At 46.4% G+C, this 22,572-nt stretch overlaps 2 protein-coding genes and 1 long non-coding RNA gene across 4 annotated transcripts in view; 1 reads left to right on the top strand and 2 right to left on the bottom strand.

Moving 5' to 3' along the window:
* The window catches only part of LOC136633217 (uncharacterized), an 87,380-nt gene that overhangs the window by 40,598 nt on the left and 24,210 nt on the right, over positions 1 to 22,572 (top strand). The gene's annotated exons all lie outside the window — the stretch shown is intronic.
* On the bottom strand, positions 4,765 to 9,375 carry LOC136631602 (nicotinamide N-methyltransferase-like). The gene is made up of 3 exons (XM_066605888.1): positions 9,191 to 9,375; positions 6,552 to 6,759; positions 4,765 to 5,898 (listed from the first exon to the last, which is right to left on the bottom strand). The coding sequence occupies exons 1-3, from the start codon at positions 9,339 to 9,341 to the stop codon at positions 5,475 to 5,477; spliced, it is 783 nt and encodes a 260-aa protein (XP_066461985.1). The 5' UTR covers positions 9,342 to 9,375; the 3' UTR covers positions 4,765 to 5,474.
* Positions 20,205 to 22,572, bottom strand: part of LOC136633216 (NACHT, LRR and PYD domains-containing protein 12-like) — a 120,958-nt gene continuing 118,590 nt past the window's right edge. The window contains exon 12 of the mRNA XM_066608763.1: positions 20,205 to 20,976. Within this exon, the coding sequence (XP_066464860.1) occupies positions 20,889 to 20,976 (88 nt within the window). The 3' untranslated portion in view covers positions 20,205 to 20,888. The remainder of the gene's footprint in view (positions 20,977 to 22,572) is intronic.

The following is a 22,572-nucleotide window of genomic DNA, read 5'->3' as shown; positions in this document are numbered from 1 at the left end:
CGGATGGGAATGTTACCATCAGTTTGTGCGCCAGGGTCCTGTGGTATAGCATCACTCTCGAACCCCTTTCCTCTTCGGGTATGAGAGTGGAAAGGTTCTCCTTATACCGTGGGTCGAGCAGTGTGTACACCCAGTAATCCGTAGTGGCCAGAATGCGTGTAACGCGAGGGTCACGAGAAAGGCATCCTAACATGAAGTCAGCCATGTGTGCCAGGGTACCTGTACGCAACACATGGCTGTCCTCACTAGGAAGATCACTTTCAGGATCCTCCTCCTCCTCCTCCTCCGCCTCCTCCTCAGGCCATACACGCTGAAAGGATGACAGGCAAGCAGCATGGGTACCCTCAGCAGTGGGCCAAGCTGTCCCTTCCCCCTCCTCCTCATGCTCCTCCCCCTCCTCCTCCTCCTCCTCCTCAACGCGCTGAGATATAGACATGAGGGTGCTCTGACTATCCAGCGACATACTGTCTTCACCCGCCTCCGTTTCCGAGCGCAAAGCGTCTGCCTTTATGCTTTGCAGGGAACTTCTCAAGAGGCATAGCAGAGGAATGGTGACGCTAATGATTGCAGCATCCCCGCTCACCATCTGGGTAGACTCCTCAAAGTTTCCAAGGACCTGGCAGATGTCTGCCAACCAGGCCCACTCTTCTGTAAAGAATTGAGGAGGCTGACTCCCACTACGCTGCCCATGTTGGAGTTGGTATTCCACTATAGCTCTACGCTGCTCATAGAGTCTGGCCAACATGTGGAGCGTAGAGTTCCACCGTGTGGGCACGTCGCACAGCAGTCGGTGCACTGGCAGATTAAACCGATGTTGCAGGGTGCGCAGGGTGGCAGCGTCCGTGTTGGACTTGCGGAAATGTGCGCAGATCCGGCACACCTTTCCGAGCAGGTCTGACAAGTGTGGGTAGCTTTTCAGAAAGCGCTGAACCACCAAATTAAAGACATGGGCCAGGCATGGCACGTGCGTGAGGCTGCCGAGCCGCCACCAGGTTACGGTCGTTGTCACACACGACCATGCCCGGTTGGAGGCTCAGCGGCGAAAGACAGCAGTCGGTCTGCTCTGTCAGACCCTGCAGCAGTTCGTGGGCCGTGTGCCTCTTCTCTCCTAAGCTGAATAGTTTCAGCACGGCCTGCTGACGCTTGCCCACCGCTGTGCTGCCACGCCGTGCGACACCGACTGCTGGCGACGTGCTGCTGACACATCTTGATTGCGAGACAGAGGTTGCGTTGAAGGAGGTGGAGGAGGGTGGTTTAGTGGAGGAAGCATACACCGCCGCAGATACCAGCACCGAGCTGGGGCCCACAATTCTGGGGGTGGGTAGGACGTGAGCGGTCCCAGGCTCTGACTCGGTCCCAGCCTCCACTAAATTCACCCAATGTGCCATCAGGGAGATATAGTGGCCCTGCCCGCCTGTGCTTGTCCACGTGTCCGTTGTTAAGTGGACCTTGCCAGTAACCGTGTTGGTGAGGGCGCGTACAATGTTGCGGGAGACGTGGTCGTGCAGGGCTGGGACGGCACATCGGGAAAAGTAGTGGCGACTGGGAACCGAGTAGCGCGGGGCCGCCGCCGCCATCATGCTTTTGAAAGCCTCCGTTTCCACAAGCCTATATGGCAGCATCTCCTGGCTGATCAATTTGGCTATGTGCACGTTTAACGCTTGAGCGTGCTGGTGCGTGGCGGCGTACTTGCGCTCAAACACTTGCGCTAGCGACGGATGGACGGTGCGCTGAGAGACATTGGTGGATGGGGCCGAGGACAGCGGAGGTGAGGGTGTTGGTGCAGGCCAGGAGACGGTAGTGCCTGTGTCCTGAGAGGGGGGTTGGATCTCAGTGGCAGGTTGGGGCACAGGGGGAGAGGCAGTGGTGCAAACCGGAGGCGGTGAACGGCCTTCGTCCCACCTTGTGGGGTGCTTGGCCATCATATGCCTGCGCATGCTGGTGGTATTACGAATAGAGCAGAAACAGAACGCTGTAATTAAATGTGCCGCTTATTGGCCTGTGGTTGGAGGCTGACTTCACTTACGGAACGCACAGCAGAGCCAGGAAAGAATTTTGCGCAAGCCTGCTGTAACACTTAGCTGGCTGCGTATTAATTAGGACTACTACCCCAGCAGAGACGCAGTACACTCAGGACGGTCACAGGCAGCCCAAATAGAATGTTTTTTCCCAAATTTTTTTGGAAAAGCCCACTGCCTATATACACAGTATATCTCTTTCACTGTCCCTGCCTCACCACTACTGGCCCTGGACTATGTAAAATTACTGCAGACTGAGGACGCAATGCTCTGCACGGCCGATATACAAAAAAAATGTGCAACACTGCAAAAAGCAGCCTCAACAGTACTGCACACGGTCAGATGTGGCCCTAAGAAGGACCGTTGGGGTTCTTGAAGCCTAAAATTACTCCTAACGCTCTCCCTATAGCAGCTCCGGCATCAGCAGCACTTTCCCTGATCTCTGTCAGAATGCATCTGTGGCGAGCCGCGGGAGGGGCCGATTTTTATACTCGGGTGACACCTGATCTCACTGCAGGGGGGTGGTATAGGGCTTGAACGTCGCAGGGGGGAAGTTGTAATGCCTTCCCTGTCTTTCTATTGGCCAGAAAAGCGCGCTAACGTCTCAGAGATTAAAGTGAAAGTAACTCGAACATCGCATGGTGCTCGCCTCTAGTAACGAGCATCTCGAACACGCTAATACTCGAACGAGTATCAAGCTCGGACGAGTACGTTCGCTCATCTCTAAATAACATCCAACTAACTATTGTTAGTTTCGTCTGATATTTTGTCTTCTTTTTGTAGCTTAGAGACACAGAGAATCACTGGGTAGTGTCCCTCATTTGTCTCTATGAAAGTTATCAGCAAAGTTTCTCTGTATTTCAGTGAGTGTGTTGGGCATACCCAAAGAGACAATGGACTTAGGGTGGCTTCACACAAGCGTGTTTTTGCGCGTACATAGGTGTGTACATGGGTGCGCACCCATGTATGTGCAAAAACACGCATGAATGCAGCTCTGTGCAGCTTTGTTTTCAATAAAGTCGCGGCTGCTGCTGGCGGCTCCATTGAAACAATGCTCTGCCGGCACCCCTGCATTCTTTTTCAGGGAAGGGCTTTACATGTAAGCCCTTCCCTGAAAAAGAAAGATTTTAGTGTAAAAAATAAAAAATATACTTACTAGAGATGAGCGAACCTACTCGGCAACGCCCCTTTTTCGCCCGAGCGCCGCGATTTTCGAGTACTTCCATACTCGGGCGAAAAGATTCGGGGGGCGCCGTGGGTGAGTGGGGGTTGCAGCGGGGAGTAGGGGGCAGAGGGAGAGAGGGCTCCCCCCTGTTCCCCGCTGCTACCCCCTGCTCCGTCACGCCTCCCCCCGCCCCCTGGCGCCCCCCGAATCTTTTCACCCGAGTACGGAAGTACTCGAAAATCGCGGTGCTCGATCGAGTAATTATTCGAAACGAGTACATTGGCTTATCTCTAATACTTACCTCTTCGCCGCTGCAGTGACCCCCGTGGGGATGAAGAACGCATTGCCGCATGCAGCAGATGTTTCCTTCATGCTCGCTAGTTAAAAGAATTCCCTGCTGCTACATCTGTCATTCATTCCCGGAAGCCACCCCTACTGTAGTCAAAGCATCAGGAAGGTGAGTTATACTCAGCTTCAGCTTCAGTCAGAGAGAATTCAGACTCAGCACTATGTCCTTTTTTTCCAAAGCCAATACCAAATAGGATTATGGGCACATGTACCCAGCAGACCCTTGTGCATGGAGCTGATACAGCATTGCACAGAGGCCATATGGCTTCAAAGTATGGAACTCTACAGCCTCAATGTGCTGTCAAATGGGGTACCAGATGTTAGGAGATATGCTTCTCTGCATACGGTACATGTTAAGTGTAGCATACCATGATTTTCATAGCAAATTCAACAAAGCAACCTTTTTGTTGCATCCACAGGACGTGCAATCTCAATAACATAGACAAAAGGCACCACTGTGCAAAGGAAACATAAAACTAAAGGGGAATGCCCTCCCTATTGTCCCCTAACCCGGGAGGGGGCCCTGCCTACTCGGCGGACCGATCGCTCTGACAAGTACAAGCCCGCACGTGTGCCTAGGACACTGACTAGTCCCTGTCAGGGGGCCCTAGCACAAAAGAAAGACGAAACAAAAAACCCAAAAACAGAAAAGCACTTAGCTAGTATGGAGAGCTTCAGCCAAGATGTGTTGCTCTGTCGCTGTCCAAAGGCAACGGAAGAAATTGACCAGCACATGAAATAATGCTGGCACTGTTTAAGTAGGAGCCAAGCTATTCAGCACCAGGTGCTGACTGACATTACTCCTGCAACTATCACGCCCTTCAGCTCCCGGAGAAGCAAGGACACACCCAAAATCTGGTCTGGCCTGCAAGCCTGGTGCAGGCCTCAGAACAGCTGCAACACTTTTGTATGCTTTCATATGAAGACAGAGGCATACAAAAATGTAGCAGAGCAGAGTATTTATACACCTCTTTGTTGGAAAAGTTATGATTTTATATAAAATATAAGTGATTGAGCCCTGAGGATGAGCGAAGGTTCACGGTGAATGGTGTCACTCATTTTTTTGTATGGATTTTCATTTCTTGAGTTTCAGACATATGAGGATGTTATGGCTCATACATCAAGATTCAGAATCATGTAGTAAGAAGTAGGCAAGACATTCTGATCTCCTCAAGGAAAATACACAGTGCAGAGCTAAATATTTACCTTTATTACGCTATTCTAAGTCAAATAAAGTTTCCAAACACAAAGTTTTAATAACATCAAACTAACCAATTGTTTAAAGGGAACCTTTTACCTGCCTAAAGCACCACAAACTAACTTACGGTGCAGTTAGGGCAGGTGACAGAGATTTTCGTCCGCATCACAGCCTCCGGTGGCAGGTACCTCAGAATGCACAAAGAGGCCAAGTAAAAAAAGTACATCACCCCCCAGCTCCCTTTACCTGCAAAGGGAATCCGTGACTACAATTATGCTGCTCTGCCATAGAGCAGCATCAATAGTCATACACGCTGATTCCGGCAGTATGTAATTTATGAATATCCTATAGCTTAATTAAACTCACAGTTTAATCATAGCAGCATGATACCACAACTATAAAACAGTATAGAAATGTATTCATGATATGCAGGTTTCTCCCACTGCAGATTGATAGCTTTCTTCCTATGCACAGTAAAAGGAAGAAGATTGTCAATCAGTTGCTGGAGGGTGGGGGAGCTTACATTTCATGAATACATTGGACTCTTGCTATACGGGCATCATGCTACAATGATGAAACTATAAGTTTAAATTAAACTATTGCAGACACCTATAGGCACATTAATAGGATTGTCTATGAATTCTGTAGGAGAGTTAGATCATACAGGAAGCCCCGGTTTGATTATTAAATTCTACTTGAAAGATTTACATATGAACTACTAACTGGCAGACTTAATTTTAGGTTTCTACTTCTCCTTGTGAGCAACAATGAATTCGACAGCCTTAGTGTCACAAAGGTCACTCACAACTTTTGTCTCCTTAACCTTACAGCAATCAATAACAAAGCCTTCTCCAACTAGAGCTTTCCTGGCAAAATCCTCATCATATCTGAGAATATGGAGCTTGTCTTTACCGACTGTGAAATATGTTGCATTTAAAGACCCAAATAATATGAGGTGTCCCCCAGGTTTCAGCAGCCTTAAGAACTTCCCAAGACATCTCCTGAAATCATCATGGTCTTTGCTGATAATATCTAGAAGCCAAGCGCTGATAATACAATCGGCTGGTGGGAGGTCCAGCGGTTCTATTATATTTTCTTTCCCAAAGTCACATTTCATAACATGTTGAACTGCTGATCTCATTTTTTCTTCTTTGTCCTGTAACTGCTCCCTGAAAGAAATGGGAAAAATGAGGAAAGTAATTATCCCACTGACATCACTATGGGCATTACAGCTCAGCAGTTAGTACTATATGTCAGTAATCTGTAGATTGTTGGCTCCCAGTGCGGGTAGAAAGACTTGAAGTCAACCAAGACCAGAGTACTAAGTGTCAGGCTTATACTTATAACTGTAGACTAGCATTACAAATGTATTGGGCCTATTCTTTCCAGTATATTTATTAATGCCCTGGTAGAAGGGCTGCACAGTAAAACATCAATATTTGCAGATGAAACAAAACTATGCTCAGTAATTAACAGAAGAGAGGACAGTGTACAATTGCAAATGGATCTGGCTAAATTGGGAGTTTGGGCAGAAAAGTGGCAAATGAGGTTTAGCACTGCTAAGTGTAAGGTTATACATATGGGCAGGGAAAAAGGCCACCAGCGCACACTAAATAGGAAACCACTGGGCAAAACTGACATGAAAAAGGATGTGGAGACTTTAATTAACAGTAAACTTAACTGCAGCAACAAGTGTCAGGTAGCTGCTGCCAAGTCAAATAGCGTCCTGGGTGCATTAAAAGAGATATAGGAGCACATTTGTACTGCAGCAATGATGACAATGACAGCGGGTTTTCTCCTAATCTTTGATCCAATATTTCACCTCTTTCCCTCTGTGTCTACATGAAGCTGTGTGGCATGGCCCCAATGAAATGCTCCTGTCCGTGTGTCCAGCCATCTTTTCAGCTCCAGGATGCATCGGTCAGTGGTCTTCAGCACTATAATGTGTTTGAAAAACTCACAGGCCGCATACAAATGATGAATCATGGGACCAACGCTGAGGTCAACCAAGATCTCTCCTTTAATGAGACCTGGAAAAATAAATTGCAAATATTGAAGCATCTACAGTCATATGTTAAACCCTCATACATAGCTAGCTCCATGTATATGTGGGACTACAGAGTCACTGTGGTCTCCCCTTATGCCTTAAAGGGGTTGTCCCGCGAAACAAAGTGGGGTTATACACTTCTGTATGGCCATATTAATGCACTTTGTAATGTACATTGTGCATTAATTATGAGCCATACAGAAGTTATTCACTTACCTGTTCCGTTGCTAGCGTCCTCGTCTCCATGGTGCCGTCTAATCTTCAGCGTCTAATCGCCCGATTAGACGCGCTTGCGCAGTCCTGTCTTCTGTCTTCTGAATGGGGCCACTCGTGCCAGAGAGCGGCTCCTCGTAGCTCCGCCCCGTCACGTGTGCCGATTCCAGCCAATCAGGAGGCTGGAATCGGCAATGGACCGCACAGAAGACCTGCGGTCCACCGAGGGTGAAGATCCCGGCGGCCATCTTCACAAGGTAAGTAAGAAGTCACCGGAGCGCGGGGATTCGGGTAAGTACTACCCGTTTTTTTTTTTTTATCCCTGCATCGGGTTTGTCTCGCGCCGAACGGGGGGGCTATTGAAAAAAAAAAAAAACCGTTTCGGCGTGGGACAACCCCTTTAACTTATTTCATCCACCCACTTTACTATACAGTAAATAGCACAAGTGATGCTTTTTTGTGTTTTTTTTATATATATTCATTAACATTACGTAAATATGTTTTCCTTTAATTTCTACCAAACAAAACATGAATAGTCAACTGTACCATCAGCAAAGATTTGGATTTTCAGACCATGGAGGGAATTACCTATTCGATGGAATCCTTGCTGGAGACAATGGGAACCTTACAATGACAGGAAAGCATATGTTTATCAGGCACCTTGCTACTCTCATCAGGAGAGCTTTAAACTATAACAATATTGGAAGGGAAATGAAAGGCCAGGAAAAAATATACAGCTAATAAATACAATCATGTACCTTGCTATTAAAAGTGAAAGGAAAAATAAATGGTAAACATTCAAAAGGAAAGCAGAGGAGCAAGAGACACCGATCACAAACTAACATGTTTTTATACAAATGCACAGAGCTGGGAAACAAACAAGGAGAATTGGACAAGAGACCCCGATCACAAACTAACATGTTTTTATACAAATGCATAAAGCATGGGAAAATAATCCACTATTAGAGCTTCTAACACAAGAGAAATATAATGTCATTGACATCACGGAAACTTGGTGGGATGATACACATGATTATTCCAAGGCTTTAAGGATACTACTTATTTATAAGACACATACTTAATAAAAATGGATTAGGTATTGCATTTTATGTTATGAAAGCCTACATCTCCACACAGATCTTAGCTTCAGAGAAAAGTCGTTCTGTAGATAGTGTTTGGGTAGGAATACATGGCAGGAACAACAGAAAGCGCCATTGTAAACATTTTCTTTAGGGCTTCTGGACAAGCAGAAGATATGGATGAGCTGTTTCTACATCAGATGGCCACGTTTTCAAAAAAGTAGGACTAAGGCCCATTTAGACGGGATGAATGTCGGGCATACTCGCTCTCATGCTGCTGCATGGGAGCTAGTGTCACTGGCTCACAGCAGGGTAGCGGGATATTTCTTTCCTCGGGCCCCCCCTGTCCCTCTCTATTGACTTAACATAGTGGCCATTCAGTAGTGAATGGCTGCTATTTACACTGAACGATGATCATTCAGCTCATCGTCCATCCTTTTTGCTGCGTAAATGATGGACGATGAGCTGAACGATCATCGTTCAGTGTATATAGCAGCCGTTCAGTATTGAATGTCCGCTATGTTAAGTCAATGGAGAGGGGCGAAGGAGTGCGAGGAGTGAAATATCCTGCAGCCTCTCTGTCAACCTGCTGGCCGTTCTGTCAGAGAGCCTGCGATAGCACGGGAGCGAGTGTAAGCGGGGAACGAGTGTCGGTCATCGTCCCGCAGCATAATTGTGGTCACGGATTCCCTTTACAGGTAAAGGGAGCTGGGTGATGTACTTTTTTTACTTGGCCTCTTTGTGTATCCTGAGGTACCTGCCACCGGACTCTGTGATGTCTGTCACATTCCCTAAGATTCGTTACATCTAAATAGGCCTCCAGTGATCATGGGAGATTTTAATTATCCAGACATTTGTTGAAAATCTCTTACAGCCAAAACGATTAGGTTCAACAAATTCATTCATCTCTCTTGCTGACAACTAACTCTCTCTTCCAAAAGGTAGAAGAGCTCTGCTCCTAACCCTACTGTATGTTACTTTAGGCACAAAGTGATATTGATAATGAGATACAGTTGTGTTGTAGGGATGAAAATAGTTCTATAATAAAAGTATGAAAAAGTAAAATAAATAAACGGACTAGGAAAAATATGTAGGCATAGTTAAACATAGAAAGATACATACCAGCTGTAAACGTTTTTGTAAGATTTTCAATGGGAAATATCAAGGACTCCTCTGCAAAGACCACTTCTGGTTTATCTGAAAAGTACACCTCCAGATATTGTCTGGAATCAAAGCCATCTACATGATAGAGCTTACAGGCAGAGGACTCCATGGTCTAACCTTCACAGTCTGACTGAGGGACTCCTTCTACACCTCAAGCTATTTATATGATTACTAGGAAATAAACTTGCAATTTCTGTTACTTATCACATGATGAGTATTATTACCTCCATGTGACAGTCAAGGTAGCCTATTATAGTAGCTTTATCTTAGGTTAGCATAAAATATTAATCAACTTCAAACAATGTTTTATTATGAAAATAAAAATAAGGGAAAATAGTCTTAGTCTTAATAATTCTCAGTCTGCAATGGCTTTTAAGATGAGCCTCTGATCAACCATCCAGTAAGGAGTGATGAATTAAAGAGTTACACTGAAATGGCCCGCACCCAATGAAATATAAGATATTTAGCATAACTATACAAGTCAGTGCATAATTACAATCAATCAGTAATAGTATAAGTTCCACAAATACAGTATATGCATGTCCATGTTATACTGTGTATGTAGTAGCTTTATGGAAGTAATACTTGACAGTGGAGCTCTGCTGCGGGCGTGACAGTCTTCTTGACTTTCCGCTATAGAGGAAAGTATGGATGTCAGCATAGGCCCAGGAAAAGCCAGATGTTGACTTGAAAGTGTGGGAAGTGATGTAGATGTGCTGAACTGCCACGCTGTTAGGAGTAGTTAGAATGAAAAAAGAAAAGAAATGTGGCACCAATGGGCAGAGTGCAGATGGTTTTCAGCCACAAACAGGGAAAGTTAAACGTGGCCCATTGTTTATTCATGTTCATGGATCCCCTCTAACCTGATTTCAATTCTTGATACTTTTGAGGAAGTGAATTAGCTCCTTGGGGAGCTCAGTCATAAATTATGAAACATTGCTGCTGAATAGATGCTGCTACTTAAGTGTGACAACTAGCTGAGAGCTGAAGGCATATTGGGTGTTAGTAATCCAGTGTTTAAAAAAATAATGTATATGACCACGAAAAGTGTGGATGTCCATTCAGTAGTGAATACAACTTGGAATTATTCCCAGTGTTTCTTGATCATTCTTTACCTTTTGTGTTTTTTTATCTTATGTATCTTTGCAGGAGCTTCTCTGATCTTGGCCTGGATACTGGGCCATTATTTTATCTTCTGGGTACACAGGAGAATAACACTGCTGAAGGATGGTCAATGGCTGAGCTCCTCTAGAGATATAGTGGATATACACTTCTTTAAATACCATCAAAGTTTATGAGACACCGTGGTGTCTGAGGTGGTAAGACTATTGGATCTTTTGGATGCTTCTAAGATTCTCATACTTAGTACTGATTGGTATTACTTGGGTCAAGTTTTGCCGAGGGACTTAAAACATATAATCAAGTGGGTTAGTTTCTTGCCTGGGGAATGACTGGTCTAGTCAGAAAGAGTTTTCCACATTTTCTGGTCGTTTACCCAAGGCTCCAAGGCATTACAGCAATCCAAAAGAATAGAGAATAAAGAGTTAATCTACTTTGTACACCTCCATGTAAACATGGTAGAAGGGTATCAGATGCTGGAAGGTGATATCACTGAGCTATTTTGGCAATATGGGATACACCTGACTGAAATTGCTTTGGACATTTATAATGATTCCATTTACTGTAGTTTCACCTTCAACAAGTTGTGATCTAATTTTCTGTGGTTTTCTTAGTTTATTTTTGTGAATGGTACATGGTTAAAATCTAGAGATGAGTGAGCACCAAAATGCTCGGGTGCTCGTTGCTCGAGTCGAGCTTTCCGCGATGCTCGAGAGTTCGTTTCGAGTAACGAACCCCATTGAAGTCAATGGGCGACTCGAGCATTTTTGTATATGACCCATGCTCCGCTAAGGTTTTCATTTGTGAAAATCTGGAAAACCTACGAAAGTGATGGAAACGCCACAGAAACGGATAGGGCAGGGGAGGGGCAACATGCTGGGCTGCATCTCAGGTTCCCAGGTCTCACTATTAAGCCACAATAGTGGTAAGAGTGGGCCCCCCCAACAATTTTTACTTCAGACAAACCCTCATTAGCAAGGGACACCTTAGCTAAGCACCACACTACCTCCAACCAAGCACAATCACTGCCTGCGGGTCACACCGCTGCCTCTTCTCCTGGGTTACATGCTGCCCAACCCCCCACACACACGACCCTGCGTCCGCAGCGCACACCAAAGTGTCCCTGCGCAGCCTTCAGCTGCCCTCATGCCACACGCTGGCCTCATAGCCACACCACCCTCATGTCTATTTATAAGTGCGTCTGCCATGAGGAGGAACCGGAGGCACACACTGCAGACGGTTGGCAGGGGGCCAGGCAGCAACCCTCTTTAAAAGGGGAGGGGCGATAGCCCACAATGCTGTAGAGAATCAATGAGAAATTGACGTTCAATCTTCATTTCAATCCTGTGCCACCTCCGTCAGGAGCTGCAAACGTGGGCATAAAGGGGACTCAGGTGCCAGCCCAGCACTTCTAAACATCTCCACAATGCAGCAATACTCTGTGTGGGAAGTATGTGAGCGGGCCCTGGGTCTGCCTCTGTCCCAGCAAACACCTTGTGTGGCCCAAGGTGCTACGACTGACACAGCAATGGGGACTCCATGTGTCCACACACTACTCATTCTGTTTGGGTGTCAGATACCTCATCGACAACGCAAGGGGTAAACAATCTGCACTCTGCACCCTACCCAAGTCTGTCAGTGTTTTGGGGACAGACAGGTAAAACACCTCTATGGGAAGTCTGTGTGCACCCACAGCATGGGTGGGTCCAAGGACTGGGGGCATCAGCCTTACTGACGCTCTCTTAACAGTATAACAAAAACTTACCCAGAAACTTCTTGTGTGTAAATGTGGGGTAGGCCACAGCTTTATTAAAAGATTTAACCTCTAACTTTAACTGCTCCACTGGACGTTTGTAAGCCCGCTTTCCTTGGGCTTGTAAACCTTCCTCTTAACCAGCATGGAAAGTTCAGGCCACACGGCATGCGCCGTATTGCCTACGGTGCATTCCGCCCCACCCCACGGACCCGAGCTAAAGCAGCTTCCACGCCATCCTGCAGTCCCGACAAAAATGTGTCCAAGCCCACGTCATTCAGGTGTACTCCATCATCTCTCAGCGCACCTCTCTCTCTGTCCTCCAACTCCCAATGGCGTATAGCAATCCCTCCCAGGGATTGTACAAACTTCGAAATCCTCTGGTTAACCACCTTTCGCACATTTTCGATCGCCTCAGGGTTTTTTGCCCCCCTCCAGCATCTCCTGGCGATAATATCCGACCACACCAGTACAGATTCTTGAAAGCACTCCCTAAAACGGAGCATGTCCTGTTTTATTAAGACGAGTAAGTCGCCCATCTTCACTTTTCCTAGGTCATTATCCCTGGCGTGCACGACCAAAATGACTCTCTGGGGGGTCCACCTGCTAATCTCCGCCACGATCTGCAGCAACCTTGGCCATTGTAGGCCTCGAATCCCGTGCCAATTTACCACTGTATCCGTCATTCCTAAACTCCTTCCTAATGGCCGAGTTGCTGCCCTCCTTTCGGCCCAATACACGAATGAATGCCCGATAATCCAGACTCTCCACGGTTCTTCAGCTGCAACACAGAAACAAAGAAAAAACCCCGTACCAACCAACCGAAAAACGCCATTTTCCTGGCCAAACTAATAACACCTTCACGTTCTTATAATATTAAGTCCGGTCTAATGTATGATTTATAGGCCTGCGACTTCCATCTACCCAGCCGTTTTAAATCCTCTTCCTGCATACCATGTGCTTCTGCCATGGTTGCCGCACGTATTCTGAACGAATGCGTACCGAACTCGGACGCATCCAAACCTGCTGTGCGTAGGGCTGAACGAAAAACCGCCGTAAACTGGAACCGGGTGAGGGGGGCGCCCGCCGAGTGCACGAAAAATTGGTCACAAATATTACGCGAGCTCATGTAATCCCGAACCGTGCTTACCGGACACCAATTGGAGCCAAGGCTGTTAATTGCTATCCACTCGCCTATGCCATAAATGTCCGTCTTGGACTTTCTGATACATATTCGTAACGACTCTCCCGAGCAAATTACTTCGTTGTGTCGCAAACTTATTTTTACTTGCCGGAACCAGCTCTCCAATCCGTAACGCCGCGAAAAACACCACCAAAAAAGCCGCTCTGAATAGCAACGCTTCCGAACTATTAATGCATACGCTTTCTAACAACTCTAATAGCTTAATTAACAGGGAAAACGTAATGGGCCGTCGTCTATCAATCTGCGTCTTATCTTTTTTTTTCCAACCGCGTATTATCTGGCGAAAAATAAACTCTTTCGTAACGTCCGCCTTGCCATGTAGTTTTAACAAAAAGGCTACTCCCGCTAAATATTTGTTAGCTGCTCCGACCGACCGACGCTTGTTCCGTAATGCTAACAACATATCTAGAGTGGCCGCCCGCGCCCTTTCACCGTCGACCACGCAGCCGCCTGCCAACAATAGCCAATCCAACCAAATGGAATTGTAACTCTTCCAAGTCACGCACGTGACCGATGCCTCCACCAGCTTCAGCAACTCTGCTCGGCCAGATTCCATAAGTGAGGAGGGCATCGTACCCCCTCGGCCTCCGCCTGTGGGTGCCGTTCCCTGAACGCCTCCATCTGTGAACGAGAGAGTGCGTCAGCCGCTCCATTGTCACAACCCGGAACATGCCGGGCTCGCAAATAAATATTGTTTTGCATGCATCTCAAAACCACATGTCTCAACAACGCCAACACAGGTGGAGAAGCCGAGGTCTGCCTATTGATCACATGAACCACCGCCACGTTATCCGACCAGAAACAGACCTTGCGGTCCTGAAGCTCTGAATTCCACAATTCCAACGCTACCACCAATGGAAAAAATTCCAACAGTGTCCCATTTTTGGTCCATTTTCTATCCACCCAACTCTGCGGCCAGAGTTCCCTGCACCAATGGTTATTAAGGATGACACCAAAACCTCCCGACCCGGCCGCGTCCGCAAACAGGCATATGTCGCTACCCGTAACCTCCTCCTTTGGGCACATCACTTGCCCGTTGAAGGATTGCAAAAACACTTTCCAAATATGTAGGTCCGCTCTCATCCCTTGTGTTACTCGCACGAAATGATGGGGTTCCCGTACCCCCGCCATAGCTAACGTCAGTCTTCTTGAGAAGACCCGCCCCATAGGGATGACTTTACACGCGAAATTAAGCAGGCCTGCCAGCCTCTGAATCTGCCGCAGCGTGACCTTCTTGCAGCTAGCAACCTCATTGACCACCTGGTGTAACCTAGCTACTTTTTCAACTGGTAGCCTAAACATCATGTCCTCAGAGTCGATCTTGATTCCCAGGAAGATGATCCGGGTCACGGGGCCCACCGTTTTCTCTTCTGACAACGGGACCCTAACCCGCCGCATGAGGGACTGGAAAGTTTTAAGCAAAAATACGCAATCGCCCAAATTCTCCGAGCCGACGAACAAAAAATCATCTAAATAATGTATCAGCGATGCGATGCCCGTCTCATACTTGAGTAACCACTCCAGAAAAGAACTAAACAATTCGAAATAATAGCATGAAATTGAGCATCCCATCGGCAGACACATATCTATAAAAAATTGACTGTCCACCCGACATCCCAGGAGGTGGAAACAATCGGGGTGGACTGGTAACAAGCGGAAGGCGGACTCAATGTCCGTCTTTGCTAGCTGAGCTCCCTTACCCGCCGCCCTTACCAAACGGACCGCGAAATCAAACGACGTATACGAAACCGTTGCCTGCTCTTTTGATATTCCGTTGTTAACTGAGTCTCCGGCTGGGAAGGATAGGTGATGAATTAAACGGAATTTCCCGGTTTCCTTCTGGGAACCAAACCCAAGGGGGACACCCACAAATTCGTAAAAGGCGGCACTTCGAAAGGGCCGGCCATGCGGCCCAGCTCCACTTCTTTAATCAATTTTTCCTTGACTAAATGGATATTATCTAACGCCGATTTTAGGTTAGGGGCGAACATAGACGCGGGGGAAAACGCAAACGGAATAACAAAACCTTCCGAAAAGCCGTCCTTAAGAATTCTTGCCGCCTGTTTCATGTGGTATCTGTCTAACCACAGATCCAGGACCTGGCTTTTCACTGGGGTTCGGTGCTCCACCAGCACCACCCACTGCGGCAGACGCTCTTTGTTTCTTGAAGCAGCGAACTGCTGCATGCTGGCCCCCGCAAACCGAGCATTCATGTCGGAATTTGCAGGTGGCATAAAACCTGCACTGGCCCTCGTTGTAGAGCCAACATGAGCCATTGGGTCTCTGAACAGCTGCGGGGGGCTGTTGCCCGCCTCCCGCGGCTCCCGTAGGAAAGGACGCTCTGGCGGGCCTTTGCGCCAGAATAAGCTGTATCCACACATCAGTTGCTTTTGTGGCCCAGCTTATGTGGCTCATTCCTGATACCCGCCGTCTGTAGTCCTCATCATAGCGCCACCAAGCTGACCCACCGTGCAGCTTGTAGGCGCTGTAAATGGTATTTAAATAGACCATCAACTCCGGTCCTTTAGTCGGCTGATGTTGACACACTACGTGAGCCAAAACTAAATAAGCTTGAAGCCAATTCCCAAATGTCTTAGCGATTTTTTGGCTTCTTCTCCGCACCACGTTCTGACAACCGTTCCTTATCTACCATAACATGGTCCGCTGATAGTAAGGACCAAATATCCACATATAATCCTTTCTTGATCTTTTCCGCAATATCGTCAGCCAAACCTACCCCTAGCGGGGCAACACCGCAAAACATTGAATCGGCATATCTTAAACCTTCCATTGGGTCACCATCTGTACACAGGGTTGAGCTTCCAGAAACATTACTCACAGGCGGGCCTCTGCCCCCTGGTGAACCACAGGACACTAAAAGCCCTTCTTGCGGATCAACCTTGCTCAACAATGACTTTAACACCGTGACCAAATCCTGTTTATCCGCACCCTTTGCGGGATCCATCACCTTACACCAAGCATTATGCAATGATAACTCACCAGCTCGACCGACCTATGGCGATGCCAAGGGTGATGTCCTAGCTGTCTCCCTCCTACGAATCCTGTGCTCGGGCGTGGGCTGCCGACTGACCATGCGCGTAGCCTCCTGCGCCCTTTGCTGTGGCGCCAAACCAGGCTGGTGTCTGCTTGACCGTCCCTGCGAATGGCCTTGACTCCTGTTGTTCCTGTGGTCTTTTCCACGTTGCATCGATTGTGAGTTAAGCGGCTGATGCTGGTCTTCTGAGCACCGTGTCTCTTCTTCTGAACTGCCCCTATCTGCCCTACTGGCTCCTCGCGCCCTGCAGCTGCTGCTACTGGAAGCTCTACTTGCCTGCTCTAACTGCCTGGAACGCCTGGCCTCCTGTCTTAGCGCTCTGGTTCTATCCCTCTGCCTACGCCTGGCGCCCTGCCCTTGGCGGCTACTGCTAGCGCGATTGTCAGACGTTTGGGAAGAATAACCCAGCGTTTCTTGCAGCAGTGGGCGCTGTATGGCCGTAGTTGGTGGTGGTAACTGTGAAGCGTGTCCGCTTGGCATTTGGGTGGGGTAAACTGCCTCCTGCTGACCCCTGTACAGGGAAGCCTCAGCTCTATTCCCGCGGTAGTAAGCGGCCTTGTTGTGCCTATGGCCCGGGCGGCTAGATGTGTGGGGCTCAGGGGTCGGGCTACGTGCCCCGAAAATGAGCTAACCCCCCCCCTTTGGCTCCTCCGTGGGGTTAAAGCAGCGGGGCCAGGGCTGCTTGCAGCGCTGCTGGTGGGGGTGCTAAAGGGGCCCGCTGCCTGTGGTATATTCCCCCCTCTACCTGTCCCCCCCCCTCTCTGCTCCCTCTCCCGCCTATTCTGTGCCGCGCCACGCTCTACTTGCGGTGATCCGCCGCCTTGTTGGGGTACACGCCCTTCCCGCGTGTTCCCTCTTTCTTGTGCCTCTCTCCTTGGCTCACCTCTCCCTCTCTGCGAAGTCCTGTGCCCAGACGCGCGCCGCTCTGTCGCTGCGGAGGGACATCGTGGAGGACCTGAGGTGAGTATTTTCACCTACCCTTATGGATCGGATCCATGAGGGGAGGTGAAACTGGAACTTCTTTTTAACTTATTTTTAACTTTTTCGTGATCGTCGCTATCCACTGGTCCCCGGTGACATCTCCTGGTTCCCGGCTACCTTCAGGAGCCGGGAGCCAGGAGATTTTGAATTTGCCGGGGCCTTCTGCGCATGCGTGTGACGTCATACGTCTAGCGCGCATGCGCAGAAGAGCTGCGACGGGTCCCGGAGGACCCATTCACAGCGGGACACCTCGATCAAGGCGGGTGAGTACTTTCAGCGATCAATCAGGGCAGCTGAATATCTAACTTTTTTTACACTTTTGTTTACTTTATTGCGATCGGTGCTATCCATTGGATAACGCCGATCGCAATGCCTGGGGGGGACTGCCCGCTGCCCAGGATGACAGCGCCATGCTGTCGGCTAGCTGTGGGCACCGACAGCATGGAGCTGTCATGTCCTCAGCCAAGTGGGCATTAATCCTAAGAGGAAGCATGTTTCTACATCCTCTAGGATTAAAGCCCACTTAGTGAGGATGTAGAATCATGATGAGGCCATCACTAAGGGGTTAATGACCTGATATGGCAACTGCTCACACATTAACCCATACTAGATGACTACAGCTGACTACCTGTCCCGTATTATAGGGAAACCAGATCTGCCTAATTCTGAAGTTTGCTTACTTGGTCTTCTTGAGGAGAAGTATGGAGAGATTCTTCCTTAGAGAAATGTTAGTCATAGCTCATAAAGCCATAGCTATCCATTGGACAGCAGACAGATACCCATCACTGGAGGCATTTAGTAAATTACACTTTTCTACAGAAGCATAGTGTATAAGAACTGGGGATGCCCAGATACATGTATACAGGTGTGGGGAACTTGCTCATCTCTCCAACTATTTTCAATATCCATGATTTGAAGGCTTGTTGTCAAGTGTTCCTATTGATACTGTATGAGGCACTTCACTTTGGTGTATGTACTAATCCCAATGTAGCACAGTGTGTAGCCAACAATTACCACACTGATTGCTTCTGTTTTTTATCAGTTTCTTTAATTGTTGTTCATAAATTTTCTAATCAACTCTCCAATAAAACGAGTTACAAAAAGGCATACAAATAGGAACATAAACAAGTATAGAAATCTGGAAGGATCAACATTTTCTCCCTATTCATGTGGCCAAACCAAGAGCCATGCTGCTTCTTATATCTTCATCAATTTTCTAGCACATTCCTTTGTAATGGAAGGTAATTAAGGGAAAAATCAGATGAGGTTGTGTTGGAATTCGGGTATAGGGACAGGAAATACTACAGAGCTGCCATTTATATACAACTAGCTCATATACCCGGCTTTGCCCGAGTTAACTTGGTACTGGTGTTTATCTGGTGTTCACACAGCAAATCTTATGAAGTTGTGGTTACTTTAGAGATACCGAGGAAAAAAATAAGTTCACCATTTTGCATGGTTCTTTGCGTTACCCAGGAAACACCACGTGGAGATAACCATGCAATGTTTTTCTTTATATAAAATGACATCAGGAAGTGAGAGAATTAGATTCCATACGTAAAATTTGGAAGCTAATTCTTTTGCGCTTAGAATTGAATATATTGCAGTTGCGACCCATTAGCTTTTGCTTTTTATGACATAATCAATGCTCGTGCCAAATTTCATGTTTCTACGAAATCGGGAAGTGAGAGAATTAGATTTTGTACGTAAAATGTGGACGCTACTTCTTTTGCAATTAGAATTAAATATTCGAGTTGCGACTGATTAGCTTTTCCTATTTATGACATAATCTATGCCGTGCCAAATTTAAAATTTCTATGACATCGGGAAGTGAGAGAATTAGATTACGTACGTAAAATTTGAATGCTAATTCTTTTGTGCTTAGAATTGAATAATCGAGTTGGGACCCATTAACCTTTCCTATTTATGACATAATCAATGCTCGTGCCAAATTTCAAGTAACAGAATTAGATTACGTATGTAAAATTTGGACTCTAATTATTTTGCGCTATAATTGGATAATCGAGTTGGGACCCATTAGCTTTTCCTATTTATGACGCACTCAATGCATGTGCCAAATTTCATGTTTCTATGACATCAGGATGTGAGAGAATTAGATTACACAGTACAATTTGGATGCTAATTCTTTTGCACTAGAATTGAATAATCGAGTTTGGACCCATTAGCTTTTCCTATTAATGACATAATCAATGCTCGTGCCAAATTTCAAGTTTCTATGACATCAGGAAGTGAGAGAATTAGATTATGTACGTTAAATTTGGACGCTAAGTCTTTTGCGCTTAGAATTGAATAATTGAGTTAAGACCCATTAAATTTTCCTATTTATGACATAATCAATGCCCGTGCCAAATTTCAAATTTCTATGACATCGGGAACTGAGAGAATTAGATTACGTACGTAAAATTTGGACGCTAATTCTTTTGTGCTTAGAATTGAATAATCGAGTTGGGACCCATTAACGTTTCCTATTTATGACATAATCAATGCCCGTGCCAAATTTCAAGTGAGAGAATTAGATTACGTATGTAAAATTTGGACGCTAATTCTTTTGCGCTATGATTGAATAATGGAGTTGGGATCGATTAGCTTTTCCTATTTATGACATAATCAATGCTTGTGGCAAATTTCAAATTTCTATGACATTGGGAAGTGAGAGAATTAGATTACGTACGTAAAATTTGGACGCCAATTCTTTTGCGCTAGTATTGAATAATCGAGTTGGTACCCGTTTACTTTTCATATTTTGGACATAATCTATGCTTGTGCCAAATTTCATGTATCTACGACATCGGGAAGTTGGAGAATTAGTGGCGAGTCAGTCAGTGAGTGAGTCAGTCAGTGAGTGAGTGAGGGCTTTCGTCTCATATATAGATATTACATTTATGAGACTTTGCCAGTCTGCTGGGAGATCTTCCACGCTTCAGTCTTGGTAAAATTTGCTTTGAAACTGTTTTAAATGTCCAAATTCTTCAAAATCACTTACAAATTGAAGGTAAGATGATGTGAGGGGATGATGTGTATAAGAGTAGGTTGTCAACAGAGATTCGACTTGTGGTGATCCTACCCGGAGACATCTAGACTCTTACATAATACCATTACCCGGTGCTCCATAGTGATCTGAGGATATAAAGCAAGGGAGACAAGGGACAACACTGACAAGTACCATTGTTATCAGTAAATGTTTTGGACAACACACCATTGGTTTTCACTCTGGCCATCAGTGACAAATAGAACACCATCACTCGATCTATAAAACAAAACCTCAGGTCTATCTGTTTAAGAGAGACTAAAAAACTCTCCAATGAACCTCATCAAAGGCCTTTTCTGCATCAACCAACAAGACCCTAAAAGGCTCCCACTTTCATTCAGCATGCATGAGAAGAGATAATGGCAATGTGTAGATTATATATTATCTATATTACCCACAATGCACCAGAAGACACCTAATACTGGAGCTCTGAAATATATTGACCATCAAAAGTTGTCTGCTCATCACAGGGAGATCCGGCTTCTCACTTATAGTCTAATTTTGGATCTTCATATTCGGTTTGTGTGCTCTCAGTTTTCTTAAGGCTTCCTTCTCCTCGGTAGACAGGTTACAGGCCCACAAGCTACAATAAAATAAGAACCACCAGTATTAGTGACTTTATAGATAGTGAGGAATTTCTCAGTACCTTAGATTAGTCAGTGAATTGATTGGCCTCAGGGTGCATTCACACGAACGTATATCGGCTCGGTTTTCACGCCGAGCCGATATACGTTGTCCTCGTGTGCAGAGGGGGGAGGATGGAAGAGCCAGGGCCAGGAACTGTGCTCCCGCCCCCTCTCTGCCTCCTCTCCGCCCCTCTGCACTATTTGCAATGAGAGGAGGCAGGACGGGGGCGGGGCTAAGGTCCGGGAATTAGCCCCGCCCCCGTCCTGCCTCCTCTCATTGCAAATAGTGCAGAGGGGCGGAGAGGAGGCAGAGAGGGGGCGGGAGCACAGTTCCTGGCCCTGGCTCTTCCATCCTCCCCCCTCTGCACACGAGGACAACGTATATCGGCTCGGCGTGAAAACCGAGCCGATATACGTTCGTGTGAATGCACCCTTAGTAGGAGTGTAATAAGAATATACTAGACCCCATAACAGAGTTTTGAATGCCTCCTCTTGAGTCTGAACATTTACCAGCTTTATGGGAAGCTTAAGGGGGTTGTCTGGGCAAAAACTATTGATGAACTATCTTCTGGATAGGTATTCCATAGTTTTATCACCAGAGACTCGCTGCACAGGATTCACAGTGATCAGTTAATCACCTTGACCATTGTCAGTGCAGCGGTGCCAGATGTCATAATCGGGGACAAGTGGCATAGAGAGATTAACTCTTTTTGAAATCATTAGGGTATTAAGCTGGGTATTACACTTCTGGCACTTTCCCCTCTGACACTGGGGCTGGACACAGGAGTGTAATAAAAGGCTTCAGCTCCCATTGATGCTAAAGGCAATAAAGTGAGCTATGGCACTACTGCTCCCATTCCCGATGATGTTAGGCTCTGCTGCACTGACAGTGGACCAAGTGATCCTGAGTTTAGGTATTTGTCACAGTTATAGACTAAAATGTATATACTTTAATGAAAATTTAACTTTAAAAACATAAATGGGCTAACACACATGCGTTACGCATAGACGAACAAAACAACCACACAAAAACACGAAGGTCGCCTCCTCCTTAACCAAGGAAGTTATTAGAGGCTAGAAAAATCGGTATTAACAAAGGACACTTAGTGTTGTGTCCTCCGTTCTTTCAGTCACATAGGAAGTAGGAAGATGACTTAATCTGCTGTAGGACGTCTAAGAGTATAATGCCCACAGCAGAGTGTTTTAGATAGAAGACCTCTTCCTAACAGAGGAAAACCCTTATGTGATTGAGATATAGCGCATAGCGCATAACGAGATGGTTTAGATATGAGAAGCTCCAAGAGAAAAAAGACCCTTATGCGCAAAATTTGCAGCGCAGAACAGGGTTATTCAATTGCAGTACACTCGGCTCGACACGTTTCCCCACACGAATGTGGTTCATCAGGAGCACTTAGATTTTTTTGAAGAAAAATTAAATCAGGGCAATAACCGATTTTGCTTTTTGTTGTTTTTTCGTGATAGATTCGTGATCAATAGATATTTTAAGATAGTCAGAAAGGGTGACTTGGGAAAGCGCAATTTTAGTACTCAAA

This window comes from Eleutherodactylus coqui, chromosome 6 (assembly GCF_035609145.1).
Source record: "Eleutherodactylus coqui strain aEleCoq1 chromosome 6, aEleCoq1.hap1, whole genome shotgun sequence".
Classification (NCBI taxonomy): domain Eukaryota; kingdom Metazoa; phylum Chordata; class Amphibia; order Anura; family Eleutherodactylidae; genus Eleutherodactylus; species Eleutherodactylus coqui.
This window is presented reverse-complemented; position numbering and strand designations above follow the sequence as displayed.